At 39.0% G+C, this 18,217-nt stretch overlaps 1 protein-coding gene across 5 annotated transcripts in view; it reads left to right on the top strand.

The window, feature by feature from the left end:
- Positions 1-912: 912 nt before the first annotated feature.
- The window catches only part of LOC127431238 (glutamate receptor ionotropic, NMDA 1-like), a 43,695-nt gene continuing 26,390 nt past the window's right edge, over positions 913-18,217 (top strand). For 3 of the 5 annotated variants that reach the window (XM_051681581.1, XM_051681580.1, XM_051681583.1), the window contains exons 1-8: positions 913-1,598; positions 5,758-5,892; positions 6,482-6,658; positions 9,820-9,882; positions 10,681-10,778; positions 12,070-12,191; positions 13,305-13,479; positions 13,702-13,846. In XM_051681581.1, coding sequence (XP_051537541.1) covers positions 1,350-1,598; positions 5,758-5,892; positions 6,482-6,658; positions 9,820-9,882; positions 10,681-10,778; positions 12,070-12,191; positions 13,305-13,479; positions 13,702-13,846 — 1,164 coding nt within the window. In that variant the 5' untranslated portion in view covers positions 913-1,349. The remainder of the gene's footprint in view (positions 1,599-5,757; positions 5,893-6,481; positions 6,659-9,819; positions 9,883-10,680; positions 10,779-12,069; positions 12,192-13,304; positions 13,480-13,701; positions 13,847-18,217) is intronic. The other 2 variants (XM_051681582.1, XM_051681584.1) reach the window with 2 other exon arrangements.

The following is an 18,217-nucleotide window of genomic DNA, read 5'->3' as shown; positions in this document are numbered from 1 at the left end:
TGTGCATAGCCATATAAGAAAGATGGATGTGTGCTTAACTAAAGGTGTTGCAAAGAACCAATGAAAAACCTTTCTTTCTAAGTTGTTAGAGTGTATTTGGGGCCTCTCTTCCAACAATTAACTACTTGTTTTTTCCAGAACACCGAGTGGACAAAAACCATGGAAATCACCTATTGTATGACCATGCCAAAACTCCTTGCCCAACTATCAATTTTTGGCTCCCAGAACGTTCTGGGAACATTCGTTTTTGGATATAGGAATGTTTATTTTTTTCAAGGACATAGAACATTTGTTTTAGGTTGTGCATGGTTGCCCAAACATTCCTGCAACCTCTACATTTTGGGTTCCGTTCTGCAACCAAACTGCAACATTTAATCAATAATAAGTCTATAATTTATTATATGTTCTTTATGAGTAATTTTTAGGATGTCACACACACACACACACACACACAAATCCCTACAACATTCTGGGAAGGTTAGGTTATGGTTATAAAACAAAACCCTCCCACATTATTTTTTTAGGACGGTAGGAGTCCTAAAAAGTAACCAAATGGGAACCCTTAACAAACGTTAGGGAAACGTTCTGAGGTCCAGTGTTTGTTGGGATATAGCCTCTTAAGGCATTAAAAAGACTGAAAGAGCCTACACTGAAATAATGTTAACCACAATGCTGTCAAAATCATATTAATTAGTGCTCTTTGTTGATATTTTCTATTATCATGTTATACTAAATAAAATGCGTCCACGTTTGGCTGAAAAACGCAACAAGAGACTCTCTTTTGATTCTACGCTTGGATTGTTTTTGACATTCGAGTGCTTTAATTCTAGCCGAACGCCAACGCACAAAACTGGAGGAGCTGCGGTGGCGCGCGCAAAAGAGCGCGTTCACAGCTGTCAGCACCAAGGACAGCGCACAGACGCGAGCGTCGCATCAGCTCTCCAAAGAGAACAACAGTCGACGGACAGAGAGGCGGACGATACACGACGTGACGCATCACAGATTTTTGCTGCCAGGCTCCATATCGCATGAGACATGCTTGGTCTCATTTAATAAGGGAAATTAAGGGAAAGGCTGCAGTGCATGTGGGAGTTAATGTTGTATAGAGCAAATGCCATTGCAGAACTGCGCGGATAGAACCAGGGACCATGAGTATCTCGCCAAAGTGTGTGTGAATTTTACACCTTGGATTTTTGTATTCTAAAAAAATTGCCACACTGGATATTGGTTTGATTCTCCAATACCGAATAGCTAAAGTGCTCACCGAGGGCGCAACTCTACGACCCTCCAGCAGCACTTAAGGGGAACGGCACTGCGGCTCTGCGTGCGCTGTTTTAGCCCTCCACACGATGCGTCTACTTCTGCTGGCCGTGTTCTTCTCCTGCTCTTGCGTGCGGGTCGGCTGCGAGCCCAAGATTGTGAACATCGGGGCCGTCCTGAGCCAGAAAAGATACGAGCAGGTGTTCAAAGATGCAGTCACCCAGGCGAACCAGGTGTACGGAAGGGATAAGTTCAAGTTGACCGCCATCTCTGTCACTCACAAAGCCAATGCGATTCAGATGGCGCTGTCGGTGTGTGAAGATCTCATATCAAGCCAGGTAAGATTCTAGTAGTATATCAGTATTGCACTATGGCATGTTTTATGACTAAAAATGAAGTCATACATTGTAAAAAGCAGCTTGTCAGACAGTGAACCATAAATGTGCTTCAAGTGGTAAATCATATTTGTTTATTTATTATTATTTACAATTAATTTAGGACTACACTGTAAAAAGTGGAAGCCTGCAATTGTTACCTTAAGGAGCTATTTCTACCTGACTTAACCCTTAAAATTATTTTGGCTGGTGTAACCTAAGTCAGGCTGATTCATGTTAAATAATATTTTGGAATTCAATCCTACCAGTTAATTTAGATGTTACTACACTATAAAGCAATTTTCGGTTACCATTTTTTCTGTGTATCCACATTGCACAATGCCATGTTTTATCACTTAAAATCTAGTCTCACATTGTAAAAATGGTTTTGTAAAATTTAAATTAACTTGTTTTAAATAGCCTATTATTTTATATGAATGAATCAACCTGAATACATTGTTACTCCAAAAAGTAACATTGTTACTTTCTTAAAGTCATTTTTAAGGGCCAGTTCAAGCAGAAATTATTCCTTAAGGACAAGGTAACAACTGCACATTTTACAGTGTAGTTTGTTCACCATGGCAAAAAAAGTTTGCCAAATGCTCGTCCATAAGTTATGAGCATGCCATCCTAAATGAAAAATTATTTAATTATTCAAGGGGCACTGGCATCACATTATCCATTACAATTGTTTCTACACTAAATATTATTTACAGTTTTTCTCAATCGCTTTGGCTCAATTCTCGAATGAGAATTATTATTTTTTCAAAACTTTAAGTTTAAATCTCTGAACAGTTAGTTTCTTGTTCACACCAGATTTGAATTTCTTATTCATTTAAGAAAATTGCACGTGTTTTGGCACATGTGTGCAAAAGAGTAAGTACAATTGTCTACAATTTGCACAATAACTAAATGCACATGGTTTGCTGATCAAAACTGATGAGTTGATTCTCAGTGAAATTGTCATACTCCTCACAACTTCTAAACATTCTTTCATTGTGTGAGCCATCACATGCAGAATTATACATTCGATTATCAAAATCTGTCAGATATGCATGTATATTCCATAAATATCTCTGAGATGGAATGTTTTTTTCATTGTTGCTGTGTTTTGTTTTTTGTTTTTTTGGTTTTTTTTGCATGGATGTCATTTTGTGGCAATTTTCTGTTCACTATATATGACTTTACATGTAAGAAATGTATAAAAATGGACATGCAAATGTAAATTTTCTGTTTACATGTAACACATTGCTACAAAAATTAATTTACTGTATACATACAAATGCATATCCTTTTTCTGTGTACTTCAGTATTGTACAATACTGACTTTTCCCAATAAACTTTTACCTACTGTTGAAATCAGTATCTAAAAAGCTCAGTGTGATACACAATAGCATTCAACTAGACAAAACTGACATTCATGTATAGTACAGTAGGCAGTCAGTGTCAACAAAAAGTAGAACAAAAATGAAATTTGTATATAAAACAAACATTTCCTGGGTTGACTGCCATGGTGAAAAACATCTAAACATTTTGACCAGTATGGCTCAAACGATGAAAAAAAAACTTTACATTTTGGTGGCATTGGCCAATTTACTGACACAATAACTAGGTTTTGAAGCATGAATTAAATGTTTTGGATGAGTTACTACATTTTGCAGACATGCAACAGTGTTGTGATGTCCCATAAAACAGTTGTGACAATTGCACTTACAGTTTAGAGAATGTTAAGACTGTTTCAAAAAATGAGCCAAAGCAATTGAGAAAAACAGTAATATGACTGAATCAACCAGACTACATTAGGTTATAGTAACGAAAGTCATTTGTAAGTGTTAGGTCAGGTAGAAATTGTTCTTTAAGGTACTGAATGTTTCCACTTTTTACTATGACTAATGTCAAATCAAAAGCATTTGCAATCCCTAAAGAGCCATATGAGGAAGATGGGTCTTAGCTGAACACAAGGTGATGCAAAAACCATTGAAGAACCTTTATTTTTTTTAAGTTGAATAAATTATTACATTCATGTTATTTTTAACATGAATATTAGGTTACACAAACAAAACACATTTTAAGGGTTAGATCAAGTAGAAATACCTCCTTAAGGAAATAATAGCAGGTTATCACTTTTTGTAAAACAATCATTCAGAAAAGTGGAACATCAAATACATTTTATGCACCAGAAACAAAAGCTATAAATGTACAGTAGGCAATCAACAATTTTTAAGCATTCAAATATTATGCATTGTAGTAGAGCTGTGGGTTCATGGAATTTGGGTGTGGGTTTGGGATTTTCCCTGAAGATTGAACCTGTTTCATTTGTTTAGATGTCTAAGCAGGATAGCCTGTCAGTAGATGATCCATACTGGACTGACAGAGGGAGGAAAGGTTAACTCACTGTAGCTGACCCCACAGAGCTTTGATGTGAGGAATAAGTGAGATGACAAAACAAACAGAGGGCAGCAGCTGTGAAACAAACTAGGTGACGCATAAAAAATTAATGATTTTCAATGCAAGCAGTTGCTATTTTCACTGTAGTGAAAATAGCAACAAAAATACAAAAATACAGATACAGGAGTGTTTGGTCAGCATCATTGCATCAGGATCTGCAGTGATGTTGCGGGGGAGGATGCTATTCCAAATTAAAAATGCCTCAGGACATGAATGTAATTTTTACTCAAAACAGATTCCTTTCATTGGTGCAACCTAATCAGGATGATTCTTTGATTCAGTCAAATTAAATCACATTTTTATTGTTAGAATTTGTATAGATAGATAGATGGATGGATGGATGGATGGATGGATAGATAGATAGATAGATAGATAGATAGACTGAATACTGAATAGCACTGTCACACTCTTTGGAGTAATTCATTTGGAAGCATTTCTTCATTAAAAGCCTGCACATGTGAAGATCATATTAAGTGGTTTCGCTTTAAGTGCTCTGTGGCCCAGTGATGTCATTAAAAATGTGCTGATTTGGGTGTCTATCTCAGTGTCGAATACTGCACGGAACAAAAAAGTGGACTGGACATTAATCAACCCCTCTCCTCTCCCCAGTTCACTCTGTCTTTCCATTTTCATGGTGATACACACCTTCTTCCCCAGTCAAAGCAATAGGTATCTAGATCTCAATTATTTATTAACCCCTAGACAAATGTTAGGGAATGTCAGGATAATTGCTAAATTTCTTTGCCGAGTGAGACTGTTCCATGTGCAATTGTTGTATCACTCACTATGCAGTGCTTTGGCTCAATAATGTTTCTGCCTACTCTAAAGAAGAGACGTTCACTGACAGATGGAGTCAATGCTGGAGGGTATGTCTGGATGGAGAGCCCTGATTCAGGCCCAACCATAAGGGATGGCAGCATTCAAAGCTATCAGAACCACACGGTTTTGCCAAACCTTTTTTCCTCCTTTGGTTGTTTTTCCTTCTGAATACAGCATATAAAATAAATAAATAAATAAATAAAAACATGCACAGAAACATTGTCATTCTGAAGTAATCTGTTGGCTAGGCAATAAACAAATTAATACGAACTGAAAACTATCCCTCAAGAAGCCTATCTATCTATCTATCTATCTATCTATCTATCTATCTATCTATCTATCTATCTATCTATCTGTCTGTCTGTCTGTCTGTCTGTCTATCTATCTATCTATCTAACTGTCTGTCTGTCTGTCTACCCACCCATCCATCCATCCATCCATCCATCCATCATCTATCTATCTATCTATCTATCTATCTATCTATCTATCTATCTATCTATCTATCTAACTGTCTGTCTGCCTACCCACCCATCCGTTCATCATCCATCATCATCATCATCATCATCATCCATCATCTATCTATCTATCTATCTATCTATCTATCTATCTATCTATCTATCTATCTACATATCAGTCTGCCTGTCTGTCTGTCTGTCTGTCTGCCTGATCTTTGTCTTTCTTTGTTCTCCCTTGAGAACATCATCAATCAATAAAAATGTCAGTCTGTAAGACTAAACTGAAATACTTATTTAGGGAATGAGCTCTGAGTGAACGAGTCACGCTATTCACTCAACTATGATCTAGTCTTGACAGCAGCTAGTCTGTTTTTCAACCAGTTCTCTGATCGCATTTGCAGGTGTATGCCATCCTGGTCAGCCATCCACCACAGTCTAATGACCATCTAACGCCCACGCCGGTCTCCTACACTGCAGGATTCTACAGAATCCCTGTAGTAGGGCTCACCACCAGGATGTCCATTTATTCAGACAAGGTATGCAGCAAGCAGGATTTTAAAAAGAGTGATTAAACTAGAATTGCATTTGCTAAACATAATACCAGTGCTTCCATAACAGAAGAAGACTAGTATTTTAGGCTTAAGTTTTGTGTAAATTAAATGCAGCATCAGAACAGCTACACTCAGTCAGCTGCACATAACAATCCACACATAGACAGATATGTAGTTAAAAATGTATATGCAAAGATGACATGACAAATCACATTTGGTATGCCAACAGACCAATCGCAATAGGTTATAACATATTTGCTGTGAATGCTGAAATTTTTAATTTCTTAAAAAGTACAAAGAACACCTAATGCTGAAGTGATTAAAAAAAGTCTTGAATGGCAGTTTCAATTAAGCAGTTCAGGCGAAAATAATTGCAGAAATGTATTAACTAGGGTTAGGGGTTTTACAAGAATCTTTGAATCCTAACCAAAATCCAAACCAGAATGTTAGAGGAGTATCAATACAAGCACTGGAAATATTCCATTTAAGTTTGAATGTATTATTATTTTAATTACTGTCAAAAAAGACAAAGAATGGCAAATTTACATATTTTCTCTTTCTACTCCTCTTCTAGAGCATCCATCTCTCTTTCCTTCGTACGGTGCCACCCTATTCCCACCAGGCACATGTGTGGTTTGATATGATGCGAGAGTTCCGTTGGAATCACATAATTTTAATCATCAGTGACGACCATGAAGGCAGAGCTGCGCAGAAAAGACTAGAAACTTTGCTGGAGGAGAAAGAGACCAAGGTAAGATACCAGGATTCCCAGTGCAAGGATTTCCAGTAAATGCTTGTGTGCAGGTGTGTGTGTGTACGTGTGTGTAACAACCGCAAAGGTCTTCTATGTATGTAACTGTGTTACTTTTTTGTCATGTGATCACATCTCTCATGCCATGTTGTAAATGTTGACTAACATTCTTTAAAAAAGCGTCAGCCATGTCTAATGTGGTCCAGTTTGACTTAATGTGTGTTATTTGCTCATTTCATGTTGCTTTTAACCATATTCAAAGACTCCTGTGTATATCCACAACAGGAGCAAAATGAAGACCTTAACATGGGGCATTGCAAAGCATCAGTGACTTATACTCTGTTATTTCTGCACCCTAGAGCCATATATATGGTTTTTGAGCAATTGGCAAGTCAGTTGTTAGTGTCACGTGAGGTTATAGGGTGGTGATTTCTTCATAACTACAGTGGTGCATGGTGGGAATTTTGATCTTGCAGAGGTTGTGCTCAATTTCCTGAGGGATGAACGCTAAATCACCATCCCAGATCCCACCCTGCTCAGCACAGAGGTAATTATTGTTGCCCTCTTTGCTACAAGAGATTATTAACAGTGAAACTATTTAGGTATAGTGTGAATTGAGTTAGATTCCCACAGAGAATTTTATGGCGAGAGAAGACTGTTGAAAGACCACGTAGCTGCTTAATTAACTTTTGTTATTGTCATTTTCTAATTATTATTATTTTCATCATCACAAGTTGCCCTCATGAAATGTCTTTAATTACACTTTTATTTTTATATATATATATATATACATTTTCTTTTCTTATTGTTAATTTTAATCCATCTTGAATTTTATTTTTTATTTTAATATCCTTTTTCTTTATTCATTAATTTTTATGTGCATAAATGATTTTCAACTTGACTTTTATATGTATTTATTACTATTTTTTTTATTTATTATGCCAATGTACTATAAAGCATTTTGAAATACAGTAGTAGATGAAATGTGCTATTTAAATAAATCTGCCATGCCTTGCCTTGGGTTTTATAACACATTGTAGCTGTGAAATAAGTCATTTTTCACACATCTGTGCTATTTATCATGCATGCAATGATGCTGCTTTCTGGTTAAATGTGAAATTATGTTGTATTTAAAAGTTCCAGTAATTAGGGCGTGCTGAGTAACTCCAGTCAGGCTTCTTAAGCAACCAATTGGCCTGGTTGCTAGGGTGGGTAGAGTCACGTTAGGTTAACCTCCTTGTGGTCACTATAATGTGGTTCCCGCTCTCGGTGGGGCGCGTGGTGAGTTGTTTGTGGATGCCGCAGAGAATAGCGTGAGCTTCCACACGCGCTAGGTCTCCACGGTAATGCGCTCAACAAGCCACGTGATAAGATGCGTGGATTGACTGTCTCAGACGCAGAGGTAACTGAGATTCATCCTCCGCCACCCGGATTGAGGCGAGTCACAATGCCACCACGAGGACCTAGAGCGCATTGGGAAGTGGGCATACCAAATTGGGGAGAAAAAATAAATAAAATAAAAAAAAACGTTCCAGTAATTTTTTCTTGTGTAATTCATCATTCTGTTGTCTTTAGTTAGTAGGCACTTTTCATGTGTGCTGTAGCCAGGAACAGACATAAATACTGGCTTGAATTAAAATTTATATAGAACTCTTAAAGCAGACCACCCTCCTGTCCACATATTTGTCCATTTACTTAAGATGTTTTACCACTGATGTTTTAAATTTGCTTCTTTGTCGTAAATTATTTGGTTATTTGAGGTGCGATTTCATGTTAGAATTCAGAACAGCAGGCTCTGTTCTTTTACATTACATTTTATGTTCATCGTACAATATTTTTCCATCTTATGTTTCATCTTACGTTTCATCTTGATTTCTGAAATCATATAATTCTTGTATTTCTTGTTAGTAATTACTCACAAAGAAAATGTTGCTCCAGCTATCAAATACGTTTTTGGTAATCTGGGTACGTTTCCATGCATGTTGTATTTTTGAATCCCTTCATTACGTCATGATGTTTGCATTACATAAATCCATAAATGGCTAGTTATTTGTAGAAGACTTAATAATACTCAATACAGTGCTGATAAAAAATCCATAGCAGACTGATCTCAGAGAAATAAAAGACAGATGATATATCTTAATTTGAATGTCTGATTATATAAATACGGTTGGACAGAAAAGCTCAACTGATAGTTGCATACTGGAATTTCAAGTTATTTCTGGAAGCTATTGTATTGTATTTGCTAATACATTTCAGATTCATTTTCTATTTTTATTCACTGTGCACCAAGGATCATTTTCATATTGCTTCTACTATCAGTTTACAAGAGTGTCAGTTTTAATGAGCTATTTTAAGTGAACACACAGTGGAGTTCATGGCTGTGGCATTAAATTGGTTTAAAGAGGTGCTCAGGAAAGGCCAGTGTGTATTCACATTTTTAATTACCTGTCGGATGCGATTAAGGAACAAATGTCATGTCATGCATATAGGTCATGCATAATTTCAGCAGCTTGTAATCAAAATAGCAATGAGAACATTTCAAGTATATTGCAGTATTAGGCCAGTGTGGTGTGTCTGTGCAGGAGGAGTTTATTTATATCATTGCAAAATGGCACAGTTCGAGCCCGGGTTTCTCCCCCCGAGGCCACTGCCCTCAAAAAAATACAGCAGATGAAGAGAACTTAATATGGTGGGGCAAAAACTTTCCATCGTCCTCTTAGTGTGATTATTCATTCTGCAATCATACAGCACTCAGCAACATTTTCATTATCGAGTGTTTTGTTAAAGGGGTTAAAGCAGTATCATCTTTAATAAATTTGAAGGAGTGTTACATCCATAATTCAGTCGGTATTTAATTTACACACTGCTGCTGATAGCTGATCTGGATCGATGGAAAAGCACCACTTAGTTCCTGAATGTAGTAAAAGTGACCGCATTGACTGTAATGTGACAAGGGTTGTTGTGTTTTGTTGGCTTTGTTTAGACAGGCACATCTTATGGCAAATGGTATTTGATGTCTTTTGCAAGCCCCAGTGTTAGGGATTCAAATTTGGAGCAGAAAAGTTCAAATTTATTGGTTGCTTTACTGCCCACCATTTTCAACTGTTTATAATATTCTTCTGTGTCTGCATATTTTCTCTGTGCACATTACTCATCAGAATAAAAAAAGGAACTATGAAAACCAAGACCAACTGTCCTATGACAACAAGAGAGGACCTAAGGTATATTTGCATGGTCAATGCACGCCGCCCTCCAAAATCTTTTAAACGTAGCTACTAGAACCAGCCCAACCAGTCACCAGCCAACCCAGAAATGCCCTTCTCTTGGTAGCACGTGTTTCTTGTTGCGTTGAGATGTTATTTTTCCCTTTTCTAATTTTTTATGATTTAAATGAAGAATGGATTTCTTTTGAACGATTATTATTTCCGTTTCAAAAAAGATATATATATGTATATATATAAAAAAGCTCCACATTACCATTTTTTCCTTTTTTACTAAAGGATGATGCATGATTCAAATAAAAATAAAATCGTTTGAAAACCCATTCCTTGGAGATCTGGTAGCTTGGGACACAACACTACTTACTACTGCAGCATTCCCAAGTTGCTCTTTTTTTTCTCTACTCTTTTTCTTTGGGGAAATGACGTCCTCTCTCACCTGTCACTCCCCTTTCCACCTGGTTTTAGTTTACGGTTGCATCGGTCTTACTCCCCGAAACCTCTAACATGCACGTCCTTCTCTGGAGCCTTGATAACCCTCAGTTTGCATGCAACAATGCTGAAGTATTTTTTGTTTTGTTTTTTCAAGCTTTTTTATGTTTTTTATTTTTAATTTGAAGCCGTTTCTCTGGAACTCTATCATTTTCCCCTTTTCAGTCCCAGAAAATACACAACAAAAACAAACAAACAAACAAACAAACAAACAAACAAACAAACAAATAAACCAAAAGTGGTAAATGAGGCAGCATGGTTCAGCTATGGAAGTAAATAGCCTCTACTGATTGTGTATCCCAATATCAGGCCGAGAAAGTGCTTCAGTTCAACCAAGAGACTAACTTAACTGCCCTGCTCCTGGAGGCCAAAGAGCTGGAAGCACGAGTGATCATTCTTTCCGCCAGGTAAGAGGTTATTTTCTACACAAATATCTTACCAAACTGCCAAGAACACCAGTTTAAAAGTGACAAAAATTGGGATATGCAAGGGCTCTGAGAATTCTGTCATCATTCACTCACATTCACACTCACATTGCTGTTCCAAAGCCCCTTTGACTTTCTTTCCTCAGTTGAACACAAAAGGAGATATCTGACAGATTCTTAGCCGCAGTCACCATTTTCTTTTCAAGTTTCTTTCCATACAATGAAAGCAGATGGAGACTGAGGCTATAACATTCTTCCTTTGTGTTCCACATAAGAAAGTCGTATGGGCTTGGAACACCATGAGGGTGAGTAAATGATGACAGAATTTTCATTTTGCTTGAACTCTCCCTTTAAACCGCTTGCGGCTGTGTTTTGGAACATGGTAGGTTTCTGGCTAATCTAAGCCAAAATCCTTTTAAAGACAAGTCAGTAAACACGGCAGCCAACTTGGGAACACTTCCGGGCAGCTATTTTCTATGGATACATGTAGCATGAAACTACAGCTCTCATCTACTTGAATGGGGAAAGACCGAAATCTCCAAAATGACTGGTCAATATTACGATCAAAAAAACATATTTCAACTTTATTATAAATTGTGCTTCTTTACCTCCAGTAACACAAATAATCGCCATTTTCTCAGCTGGTCTAGCTAATGCGTCAACTCCTAATGGTGTTGACTGACAGGCAATGTCTGTATTTAAAAGGTTCTTTTACCTGTAAGGCGGGACTTCCATTTCTACAGCCGCCATATTGGGTGTTCCAATTACTCCCATTCATTTTAGTACTTTTAAACATTTTAAAGTGCTCTGTCTTGGGGTAAACGATCTCTGTCTTCATAATCTCTGGTCATTAGCTGGTCCAAGATGGTCAATAGGTGGTTGACCAGCTACCATGTTCCAAAAACCAGCTTTACCACCTTAGCTGGTATGACCAGTTGGTCGCTGGTTTTGATCTACACTACCCGCTTGGACCAGAAAAGACCAGCTAGAAACCAGCAACTATGTTCCAAAACACTGCTACCAGCTTAAGCTGGAATTTCCAGCAGGAAAGATAGTAAGAAGAGCCTTCACTGCAGCTCACTTTGCACTGCATAATTACTGCAAATGAGAAATAAATCAGAATGAGTCATCAACATATTTCATATTCTTTTCAGGCCCGATTTAGAAATTCATAGTACTGAAAAGTCAAAACAAGCCAAATGGAGTTTACAAAACAATTTCATGCTTGAACAATCTTCTGTAAGCGGTTGTAAACCTGTCTGTCTGCCTTTAGTGAGGAAGATGCAGCCGCCGTGTACAAAACAGCACGCTTCCTTAACATGACAGGCTCGGGCTATGTGTGGCTGGTGGGAGAGCGTGAGATGTCCGGTAAAGCTTTGAGCGAGGCCCCAGACGGTACGTATGCCCAGCCCAGACAAACTGAGGCAGAGACACTGGAAAGAAAAGCACTTTGTCTCAGTATTACTGTAAACGAAATAGAGAGGATGTTGATGAATGTACATGGATTGAGCAGTGGATGTTGATGTGTGTGAATTTAATCCGTTTAAACATTTAAACACTTTATGTGTTTAAAGGTTCTAAATGAGTCACTTTAGATTACACTATAATGGTTGTTTGTTCTCTGGTTTACTGGCAGAGTTAACTAAACGTTGACCTTTAGAGGTCATTTTAAATTATCATGAACACGTTATGTCCATGAAGTAGATTTTATTAAAAATATGTGTGGGTTTGTGCAAGTTAATTTATTGAGTGTGGTTTTATCATAACATGTTTATTATATTAATAGTTTGGCTTTCATGAATTTGAAAACCCTCTATTTGATGTGTTTCTGGTATTGGTAAGCTGTAAATGGCCTTTTATGTCTTGGGCACTGCACAATCACAACTTTTTTTTTTATACAGTTTTACACTTTTGTCATTGTTGCTCCCAAAACACTGCTCACTTTTTACCTGGTCTGTGTTTATGTTTAAACCCTCATAGAGTCATAAAAGTACACCTTTAGAGGTATCCAAGAAAGATGGATCTTTCAAACCCTGCTCCAACCAAAAAACTCAGCTGAAGTTGTATTTATGTATGAAGTATACCTTAATTCTGATATATTTCATCAATCAGTGTGTGTTAGTGTCTCACCAATTGGACACGACTTACCACAGTTTGTGGCATAGGTTGCGCTAGTGTGCTCAGCTTAGTAAATCCAACTTCAAGGGTCACAGCTCAAGTTTTGGGCAATGTGTCACATGAAACATGCCTGTGATGGCAAATAAACAATTGTTTAACATACTAATTCTGATTGGCTAATTCTGATCTCAAACTGGGGAACTGTGATGTGATTTGCTAAAACGTCTGGTGGAACAAAGTTGACAAAACATTATTTGACATGATTTGAGAGTCACTTGCCCATGCAGGCTCAAAAGGGCCACCCTATGGGCTTTTTTGCATTGGAAAGGGTCCCTAAATATCAAAACTAAGCCAGACAGCTCACAGCATGATTTTAACGTCAATGCATAGGGCTGATTGGCCTCCAGCTCATCAATGGCAAGAATGAGTCGGCGCACATCAGCGATGCTGTTGCCATTGTAGCCCAGTCTATCCAGGAACTCTTTGAGAAAGAGAACATCACAGAACCGCCAAGAGGCTGCGTGGGCAATACCAACATCTGGAAGACTGGGCCACTCTTTAAAAGGTCAGAAATACTGAGGTCATGCATCCTGACCCATTTAATTTGATGGATTTTGCTTGAGGAGACATCTGCCTCATTCTTTGATGGGTTCTGACAGCCATAGACAAATGTTTACAGTGATCTAATGTTCTGTCACAACACATGATTGTTCCTCTATGCAATTTTCCATGCATCACAACCATTCGCAAAAGTTACTCACGGTTAACCCCTGGCTGTGTTCCACAGGGTATTGATGTCATCGAAGTACCCAGAAGGCCTAACAGGACGCGTTGAGTTCAATGACGACGGAGATAGAAAATATGCGCATTACAGCATTCTGAACTACCAAAAGAGCAGACTGATACAAGTTGGCATCTACAATGGAACACAGGTTTGAGCCCTCTTTGTCAATTGATCTGTTCCAAAACCTAGTGAGCTACCTTTGTAGGAAGCATTTTAAGGCATCACAGGCACACTCCAGATGCAAAATCTGTTCCAAAAAGAAGGCAGCATAATTATGAGTCAAAATAAATCCAAGTAGGCAAAGTGAAATGTTGATTGATTATAATATACATTATACTATATATATATATATATATATATATATATATATATATATATATATATATATATATATATACTGTATATATCAGTCACATTTATTTATATAGCACATTTAAAAATAACACGTTGACCAAAGTGCTTTACATTAATTACAAAATAAAGATTTAAAATACACTCACATTTAAAACATGTGGACAATATAGAACATAAACCCAAGAATAAATACAATGCATCTAAACACAGTTATAGGCAATAGAGAAAAGATGAGCCTTCAACTGAGATTTAAAAGACTCAATTGTACCACAGGATCTAATGTGAAGAGACAAACAATTCCAAAGGCGAGGGCCCGCAACAGAGAAGGCACGATCCCCTTTAGATTTTAAACGAGACTTGGGGACACTCAAAAGCAGGCTCTGTGAAGATCTTAGTGGTCTAGCGGTTTGATATTGATGTAAATGTTCTGAAATGTAATCAGGTGCAAGCCCATGCAGACCCTTATATATACGGTGTGTCTATTTGCACCCTGGTGTAAATAGCATCTGCCACACAGGGCAGCTATTTGCACCCCAATAGTCTGGAGGAACCACAGAAATATATGACAAACTTAACAACAGCTGTCGCTGCAGTGGCATGGGGTGTAAATATGGTGTGTGAATGTGTACTGTTGTCCTAGTGACCGCGGTACGAATCCGCATTTTGTCCCACTTTTTTTCCCATCCAATTTCCTGTTTCCATTCTTAATATTTCCTTTAATACTACTTAAAATAATAGATAAAAATGAATATAAATGTTGATTTCATTGCAGTGATTTGGTCACGGTGAATGTCGAGGAGCGCAGAGAAGGGTTTGATCCAGAGGCGGGGTCTGTCGATCGCACTCGTTCCCGCTGCTCTGCATCACTTGTGTGTAGATTGCATCACTGTATTACTAATATTGTAGTAACATGCTTTTTGGCAGAAACCATAGTTTTAATGCAATTAACCATGGTGTTAGTACAGTAATATGGTAGCAATACAGTAACAATGGTTAATTTTGTGGTTACTGTAAATTTAAAAAAAAGAAATACCATGGTAAAACCATGGTTACTGTAGTAAAACCAAGGTTATTTTTTCTAAGGTATGGTTAAGATTAGGTTTAGTGGTAGAGGTTAATGTAGTGTGTCTGTGGGACTCTAAATAAACACAATAATCACACTGCTGTGATGCCCATATATTGTAAGTTAGTTTTTAAATATGGATGCAATTGTATATGACACTGTTTGCACCAGGGTGCAATTAGTATTGTCTCGGTTATGTACGTAACCTCAGTTCCCTGAGAAGAAGGGAATGAGACATTGCATGCTAACGCATATGGGGAGTGTCCTTCCACACGACCTAGTTGACCCCTCTCTAAAATAACTGCAATGTTCTAATATTGGCTATGATGTTTGAGCCCCGTCCTTTTAGGCCTGATGCAGGCGGTTGTGTAAAATGATGGGGAGCCCATACTTAAGGGAGGGGCATAAGTATATGTTTGGCAAACAAAATAGTAAGTGTTCTAAACAGAGAAGACTTGTGAAGAGAGAGATGTTACGTCTAGGCTGTAAAACCTTGCGAATGTGTTTTGAGAAGACCATCCTGCTGCAAAACATATGTCTTGAAAAGACACACCATTCGTCCATGCCCATGAGGCGGCCATGCCTCTAGTTGAGTGTGCTTTTACACCAATTGGGCAGATCTTACCCTGCGACTCGTAAGCCAGGGCAATCGCATCAACGATCCAGTGAAAAAGTCTTTGCTTGGAGACGGACATTCCTTTCATGCGTTCTCCATAGCATAGCACACAAAGAGCTGATCAGACAGTCTGAACAGGCGGATGCACTCAACATATGCGTGTAATGCCTGCACAGGGCATAACAAATGTAAGGATTGTTCCTCATCCGAATTAAATTGAGGAGGGAAGAAACCTTAAAGGTGAACCACCTGTGCTCTGAAGGCCGTGGTTAGATCCTTAGGCACATAGCCTTTTCTGGGTTTGACAGTTGCTTTTGAAAGTTCGGGGACAAACTCCAGACATGAATTGTCAATTGATAGTGCATGTAAGTCACTGATCCGTTTTACTGAGGCCAGAGTCAGCAGTAATGCGGTCTTAATGGAGAGCATGCGCAAATCAAAAGAGTCCAAAGGCTCAAAGGGGGGCCCCTTTTAGGACCAAAGTTAGGTCCCAAGTCAGGACTGTAGCCGGCCGAGGTGGATTTAATCGTTTTGCTCCTCTAAGGAACTTTATTATTAAATTATTCTTGCCTATAGTGGTGCTGGCTTCAGGTGTGTGATACACAGATATAGTCACCACATAAACTTTGAGTGAGTCCTGCATCTAATCGCTCTTGAAGAAATATGAGAATTTCATGTATGGGGCAGTTTACTGGGTCTTTGCCATGTGAAAGACACCAATCAGTGAACACATTCCATTTTAGTGCGTAGAGGTGTCTTGTGGACCGCACACTGGCCTTTAAAATGGTTTTCACGACTGAATGCATTAGTTCTGTTGCGTTTAGCACGCTCTGTTCAGGGGCCACATGCAGGTTCCAAAGACTGGGCTGGGGATGCCAGATTGTTCCTTGGGCCTGAGAGAGGAGATCCCTCCTCAGTGGTATTTCCCATGGCGAGCTGTATAACATCTCTTATCATTTCTAGAAACCATCGCTGATTGGGCCTTTTCGGGGCTATTAAAAGAACTGTTTCCATGTCCACTCGGACTTTGCTGATGACAGAATGGAGGTGGTGTACTGGTGGAAGCGCATACTTGCGTTTTGCCGGCCATACGTGGGCCAGCGTGTCATGGCAACATTTATACGCCACTGCTGTTGTGTTGTCCAAACGAATCAGAATGTGATGATTCACAATATTGGAATGAAAAGCTCTCAAAGCAAGAAAGACAGCCAGTAGCTCTAGCTGGTTGACATGTCACCACCATTTCGCACCTGTTTCCAGGTGTTGAAAGTCGGGCGTCCATTACACACCGTGCCCCAACCTGTGTCGGATGCATTTGTGGTCAGCATTTTCTTTCTGAAAACTTGACCCAGCATAACACCCTGTTGGTAGAAGGCTGGCGCTGTCCATGATGCTTGAGCAGCCAGACAGCGTAGAGTTACCGTGATGCACATGAAAATTAAATGACTTCAGTGGTAATGTTTTTTCAGACACTGAAACAGACACTGAAGAATGGTCTGTACGTGCTCGTTAATGAGGTGCGCACGCATGAACTAAAAAAATAGATTTTTTTCTTTGCGAGAAGATTGTGTATTTCAGCTCATAACACTGGCACGTCTTCGGACAGAACCGTGGAAGAAAGAACACCATTGAAACAGGGTGGGATTGTTTTGTATCACCCAGTCGGAATGCCAGTAAAAGCTCGCCACATGTCCACATAACGGGACATAGGGCAATTTGGTATGTTCATAACATGATATAATGTGCCGCTCACCAGTGGTTGTGCATAACATGAGGCTTTGAAGTGGGAAAGCCCTTTATTGAAAAGTGTGAGCATCTTGTGCATGTGCAACGAGGGCTGTAATCTTCTTTCAAACTTTGTAAATCATTACAAGATATAATGCGCCGCTCACCATTGGGAAGCAGTTGGGCAAAATATATGGGCTTTGAAGTGGGAAAGCCCTTTATTGAAAAGTGTGAGCGTCTAATGCGAGCGCTGTACTCTTTTTAAAATCTTTGTATGTTCATACATGATATAATGCGGCGCTCGCCATTGGGTTCCCATCCGCGCAGGGCTTGCGCTGAGGTGGCTGCCTTTGTTTGGGCCATGTCTTGCATGGCTTTAGCAGCGGCTCGGCGGCGACATTTGGTGGCGCTGAGGCAGCTGGTGTGGGATTTTTAGCCGGGCGCTGGACCGAAACAGAGCGGGAGCAAGCCGGTTGTGATGAAGTACTGCTCCGTTTTGGTATAAAATGTCTCATAGCCTGTGATTGTTGCCGGGTCGTGACGTAGCACTCAGCAATTCTATTCACAGAGCCTCCGAAAAGGCCAGCTGGAGACACCGGAGCATCAAATAGAGCGGCTTTTCCCGCATCACGCATTTCCGTGAGGGTCAGCCAGATGTGATGGGGGGGGGTGCAAATAATATCTGCCACTATATGCACTGGGGTGTAAATAGCATATACCATTATTTGCGCCAGGGTGCAATAGCATCTGCCACATATACA

The sequence above is a fragment of the Myxocyprinus asiaticus genome, chromosome 40 (genome assembly GCF_019703515.2).
Source record: "Myxocyprinus asiaticus isolate MX2 ecotype Aquarium Trade chromosome 40, UBuf_Myxa_2, whole genome shotgun sequence".
Classification (NCBI taxonomy): Eukaryota; Metazoa; Chordata; class Actinopteri; order Cypriniformes; family Catostomidae; genus Myxocyprinus; species Myxocyprinus asiaticus.
This window is presented reverse-complemented; position numbering and strand designations above follow the sequence as displayed.